We start from the raw sequence: 6,613 nt of genomic DNA, 5'->3' as shown, positions 1-6,613 counted from the left end.
ATCATAAAAATTAAATTGGTTCATTTTTTAATGAGATATTGCAATTTTTGTTGCCAGGCGGGCGAACTGCTCACATTTCCCATACCATTATAAATTTCCCATACCGTTGACTGAATCGTAAGTTTCTTTGGTTAAACCAAACACTAAAGCTGGTCAGGCATTAAAGGTAGCAAAAGCTATTATTTGGGATGAAGCTAGCATGGTACCTGTCAGAGCTTTGTTGTGTTTAGATCGTCTTTTGCGCGATACTCACCATTTTGGTGGGAAAATTATTATTCTGGGTGGAGACTTTAGGCAAGTTTTGTCTGTGATAGCGAGAAGTACGCGAACTGGCATAGTTGGTAATTGTTTAAAGCGTTGCTCTTTGTAGAAATTTTTTAAATCATTTAAGTTCACAATCAATATGCGTAGTCAAGAACCCGACTATTGTAATTTTCTTTTGCGCATAGGACACGGCGAAGAGCAAAATGAAGTAATTAAAAAAAAAATGACTGATTTAACTGAAAAAAATTTTTAAAATGTTATATGCAAAAGGTCTTACATATTACATACTAGCATTTCCCAGTGGGCTTCGCACCACCATACATAAAATGTTTTTTTATATAGCAAGAAATTTTTCATATTAAGTTTTCTTTATAGAACTCGTAAAATGTTTAAACAGTTGAATTAGTTGATTTTTTTCATTCAACATAGTTTCTAAAGATGTCACAATAGCCTTTTCTGTACTTTTTTAAAATTTGATTGTGGTGGTCACCTACATATATACAGGTAAGGTGAAAGAGCCGATAAAAACTTTTAATTAAACTTTGATTCTTTAATTTCCATTTCAATTTTTTACGCTAAATAAATTATGCTAAAATAAATAAAGTTAAAAATGCTTTTCCAGTTCCTCCTGGAGCATTCAATTTTTTATTATATTTGCGTCCAAAATCACTTGCAATTCGATAAAAAATTTATGCGAAAGTTGATTGCATCGCAAAATAAAATTGTTTTCTTGAGGGCGAATCATTAATCGATACGAATAAAAATTCATCGCACTGACGGTTTTCGTTGATTTTTGACCTGCAATGCAAAAATTAATTAGCGTATGAAAATTATTTAAAAATCATATTTAAACAAAAATAAAATGTGTATGTACCAGTTGTTGGATTTATCATTGGTATGTTGATATGATAGCCATCGTCCCCTCTCCAAAACAAAATGGGGTATTGCAATGCATCATAACAGCGATGGAGTTCTGAAATACGTTGTAATTGCTCATTTCTACGATACAAAACAATTTCTCGTGACCGAAACTGTTCACCAACCACAACAATGGCTACTTCATCAATCGTTGGTACATTGAATCGTCTGGCGTGCTCCCCAATTGGTGTTTTATCGGCTTTTATTATGATTTTGTGGCCATCGGTGGGCATCAGATCGAGTGCCACTTTGAACAATTTCACCAATTCATTGTGTTGATGGAACATTGTTTGCAATTCATTCACGATTGATCTTCTCGTATTCGTCGAAATTGCACAGCGCTGATCTAATTCACGATTCTCATCACCAATAAAATATATTTGCAAAAATTGATGGTCACCATCTGGGAATGGTAGCAAAGACCCAGCTCTATGGTATATTTGACCTTGAATCCGTAAAGTTCGAGAAATATATGTAGATAACGGATCTGAATTTTTAAAAACATTTTAACTGGTTGTAGTACATAAGAATGCAATCTCTTAACCTGAAGGCGAGTTCCCAATTGGTCTATATCTGGAGTCCTTAGTTACCCAGCGAAAAGAAAAGTCCTCTTTCATTAGCATTTATCAACAACTTACAATGGATACTCATGTGGTTCAAACACATCCTAGGGTTATCCAGGTCCACGTTTTGGTCTATATCTCGAGACCCTAGTTACGGAGTGGCATTAAAAATACTCTATACTATAGCAATCATCAACAGCTCGCATTTGCTACCCGTATTGTACGAACACATCCTTAAGTTATCGGGGTCCACATTTTGGCCGATATCTCGAGACCCCAGTCACGGAGCGGCATCAAAAATACTCTATACTATAGAATCATCAGCAGCGTCCATTTGCTACCCATACTGTACAAACACATCCTAGGGTTACCCGGGTTCACGTTTTGGCCTATTTCTCGAGACCCTGGTATCCGATTCTTAAAATTTCAAAACACAAACCATCTACTGAATAGTCCAAACAAAGCCTAAAAATTTGGTTTAGATAGGTGAGCCCGTTCTTGAGTTATAAGATTACCAAGGAAATGTAACTTCTTTTTATATATATAGATGAATAAAAATATACACTTTTCTAATCATCATAACATTTAGTATATAAAAGTGTAACATATGCTGTTTGCTTTCTGTGGCAAAAAAGCCCACCCGATTTTCGGGGGTTACATACTAGTTAATGCACTATTGCTATCAAATTTCAGTTCAGCGGATGTGACGGTGGTCAGGGTGGAACCATCTAGCGGTAGTTGCTTCTGCTTGGTGTCTGCCTACATGTCCTGTGACAGATCTCTTCCAGGACGTTTGCTCCAAAAACTTCTCTTCAGGGCTGGCGTTGAACCCAACCCTGGACCAGAGGTATTTTACTGCTGCATCTGCTACAAACGGCTCCACCTTGGTTAGGTGCAGTAAGTTCAACGGGTGGTGCCATCTTAAGACCTGTTCAGTCCTTAAGACACACAGGGAGTGGTCCACAAGTGGTCCAGGGCCTACCGTTAGATGAGCTAGACGAAGACGACCGCTGATTAGACTACCCTGACGGGGCGAAGTTACTGCTACAACAACAACAAGGGGAGTCTCTATTTGATTTGATATTTAGCCGTAATTTATTCATCTGAATCAAGAGCAACACCCAACTTTTGTTTTCCCGGCATCGGAAACATCAAGAGGTTGGGAGGAAGTTCTTGACATTTCTCTTTCGAGAAACTCTTCTGCTGTTAAGGTTGAAAATAGGACGTTTTAACGGAAGAACTCTTTTTCGGACCACAGGCTAATCCTTTTCGAAATCGGTTTCGTTCGGGAAACCTTGATACCAAGTAGGAATCCTAAAAGAACTGATTGGTCTCTTTTTCATAGGGATTTCAGCAAGAAGTTGAACAAGAGTAAGTTTTTGACTACCACTAGGGAACAACTGGACATGCAAGTTAGACACTTAGAGAGGTCCTATCAGACTGCCTTTCAAGTGGTCTGTCTAGTATACTTAAGCAACAAAGACTTTCCTTCCTGGAGGAGTAAGACGCTTACCGACTTGAAATTGAAAGTTAGGAGAGTGTTCAATAAATGTTATCAAATAAGGAAATTTCAAGACTACTGAGTAATTTTGAAAGAGTATAAGGAAGCCATTAGAGATGCGAAGCGCAACCTTGGAAAGAGTACTGCGAATCCATTGAATCCGCAAAAGACTCGGCCAGACGCAGTGGGGTTCTCTCCAAGAACCATTCTTGTAGCACCCTTGTCAAAAGAGGGAATGGGGAGTGGGCTGAATCTGCAGCCGAATCTTTAAAAATCCTTGTTGATGCCCATTTCCCGTATAATTATATTGCTCCAGTCTGTGACGAAGGCGCGTATCGGCAGGAGGGGTTACTTGCTATGTCCTTGACATCTGTCCGGTCCGTCAACAGAATAAACTGGGCAACTGATAGCTTTTCTCCTTTCACGTCTCCAGGTATCGAAGGTATCATGCCAGTGATATCTCAGAAGACTAAAGCTGATGGTTGCCGTCCTTCAAAAGATCGTGTATCTCGCTAAACCCCGTTCCTGCAAGCTGGAAGAAAACCAAGGTGGCTTTCATTCCTAAGGCAGGAAGGAGGGGCCACGTCCTGGCCAAGGACTTCAGACCTATAAGTCTTACCTCCTTTATTCTCAAAATGTTTGAAAGAGTGATCGACTGTAACGTCCGAGAGCTCTGTGAAACCAGACTTTCTCCAGCCCAACACGCTTACCTGAAAGGGAAATCTACCGAGTCAGCCTTACATGAGGTAGTGAGTAGGACTGTAGAGAAATCTCTGGAGGGAAAACAATTCACTTTGGCGGCCTTTATGGACATAGAGGGCGCCTTTAATAATATTACGGCGGAGTCAATTGTCACGGCCCTAAATAGGCTAGGGGTGGAAAGACCTATCTACCTCTGGATCTCGCCCCTGCTTGGTGGTAGGGAAATAAATGCGGTGGCAGGAGGGGCTAGAATCACCAGATTCGTACATAGGGGCACACCGCAGGGCGGCGTCCTCTCGGCTCTCCTTTGGCTAGTAGCTGTAGATGAAGCCTTAATTCGCTTAAACAGGGGTGGGGTAAAGGTGGTAGCATATGCCGATGACTTGGTCCTAATGGTCTCAGGTCCCTTCCCATCAGTAATGTCTGAAATTTTGGAAGGTGCACTGGCTACACTCAGCAGATGGGCCGCCAGTTGCGGCCTCAGAGTCAACTCTGACAAAACGGAGTTGATGCTATTCACCAGAAAATATAAGCCTCCACCTTTTAAGCTTCCTAGACTTAACAACCAGTGTCTTACACTTTCATCGGAAGTCAAGTATCTTGGTGTAATACTTGACCCCAAGCTACACTGGAAACTGCACATAGAAAATCGAGTTAAGAAGGCTAATAAGCCTTCTACGCCTGTAAATCTATGTTCGGCAAAAAATGGGGTCTCAAGCCACGTGTCGTACTTTGGATGTACAACTTCGTGGTTCTACCAATTTTGACATACGGTTGCCTAGTTTGGTGGTTAGCTCTTCAGAAGGGCTACAACTTCACTAAATTAGAGAGAGTGCAGAGAACTGCATGTGTGGGCATCACTGGTGCCTGTAGAACATGTCCCACCGCTACGCTCAACGTTATTCTGCACTTAATTTCTGTGGATCTGCAGGTTAAATCCATTGCTGCTCAGAGTGCTATTAGACTGAAGGAGTTTGGCCTTTGGAGACAACTCCCTGAAGCAGATCTCCCCTTCCTTCTCTGATATTCCCACCGACCTCTCCATCTGCAAACTGTGCTTTGAGGGTTGTGCTAGGGCTGCCTTTCCGAGCAGGCAAGATTGGAAAGAGGGGAGAGTTGTTGCGGATATAGATGCCTCTGTTTTCACTGACGGATCCGAAATGGAGTCTGGAGTGGGAGCGGGGGTCTACTCCAAATCAGCCAGATTTCGGTCTCCTATAAACTGCCGGAGACAAGCAGCGTCTTTCAAGCAGAGGTCTTCGCGATCCTGCAGGCATGCAAAATGCTTCGGGATCGCTGTTGGGAGGGAGACATTAATATTTTTTCCAATAGCCAAGCTACAATCAAGGCACTGTCGTCGCCGTATTGCAGCTCTCTTCTCGTGAACTCCTGTAAGGAGGAACTTAAACGCCTCGAACGTGCAGGAAACATTTCCCTCATCTGGGTTCCTGGGCACAGGAATATAGAGGGAAATGAAATTGCCGATGAGCTTGCCAGGAAGGGGGCGGCAGAACCGAATCCAGCTGCCCTCCTTTCAGACATCGGTATCCCCTTGGCCGTCGTTAAAGGGAAACTACACAACTTCTTTCTAAGAAAAGCGCAAGACAGATGGAGGTCTGTCTTATCGTGTGCCATTTCAAAAGCACTATGGTCTCAATACGATATAAACAGAACGCTTAAGGTGATGGTAATCTCCCGCCATTCAATTTCCAAACTCATTGCGGTGATCACTGGCCACTGGGTGATCGGCACTCACGCGGAGAAGCTTGGAATTCCGTACAACCCCCATTGCAAAAGCTGTGGGGATCCTACAGAGAAAGAGACTGTGGAACACTTTCTCTGCAGATGTCCGGCTTTGGCGGCTAGGCGCTTGAGATTCCTCAGCGTCCCCTTTGGGGATGACTTGATGAAATTCTCCAGCCTAGATCCCTTTTCTCTCCTCTGCTACATCAACAGCACTGGATGGCTGTAGACGGTTTTATCTCCTCCCTAAATCCTATCACAGGTAGTGGTCCACATTATGGTATCAAAACGGCACGTAAGGGCTACTTGTAGTGTACCTGGGGTACTCTTGCCATCTTACCTACCTACCTACCGTTTCATCCAAGTGACCCTCAGGCTGAAAGCTGAAAACATAACGACGGAAGGGTTAGTTGACCAAATGGAGGCAGTGGAGTTACAAGAAGAGGATGAAAGTCCTCCCAACGACTCCGAAAACCAACCAACAAGATGAGGTGCCTCCAGGCAAATCTTCACCATGCTAAGGCTGCTACCACTGAGCTTAGCAGAACACTTGCCGGAGGTATCAACATAGGGCTGATCCAAGAGCCCTGGATCTACAGAGGCCGTCCTCAAGGCCTCAACGTCCAAAACACACAGGTAATTTATGACAAAAGCGCTGTCAAACCTAGCGCTGCGATAATCATAGATACCAACATTAAATTTTTGCCATTCACAGAATTCCTGGATGGCGACATATCATCAATACTGGTCGAAACGGAGTTTGGTGGAAGCAAGAGAGAGGTCGTAATCGCCTCAGCTTATTTCCCCGGAGACGCCGACATAGTACCACCAGAGAAAATCAGAGGCCTAGTGGAGTATAGCCAAACCCACAATCAAACCCTAACTCCCACAATGTGGCATGGGGTAGCACGAATACAAACAT

General features: G+C 42.9%; 1 protein-coding gene across 1 annotated transcript; it reads right to left on the bottom strand.

Moving 5' to 3' along the window:
* Positions 1 to 625: 625 nt before the first annotated feature.
* On the bottom strand, positions 626 to 2,042 carry LOC128869385 (uncharacterized). Its single transcript, XM_054111934.1, has 2 exons — positions 1,139 to 2,042; positions 626 to 1,062 (listed from the first exon to the last, which is right to left on the bottom strand). Exons 1-2 carry the CDS (start codon positions 1,467 to 1,469, stop codon positions 902 to 904), a joined length of 492 nt encoding a protein of 163 aa, XP_053967909.1. The 5' UTR covers positions 1,470 to 2,042; the 3' UTR covers positions 626 to 901.
* Between the last annotated feature and the right edge of the window lie 4,571 nt (positions 2,043 to 6,613).

Source organism: Anastrepha ludens, chromosome X (genome assembly GCF_028408465.1).
Source record: "Anastrepha ludens isolate Willacy chromosome X, idAnaLude1.1, whole genome shotgun sequence".
Classification (NCBI taxonomy): Eukaryota; Metazoa; Arthropoda; class Insecta; order Diptera; family Tephritidae; genus Anastrepha; species Anastrepha ludens.
Note: the sequence above shows the minus strand (reverse complement) of the source record. Positions and strands in the feature narration are given on the sequence as shown.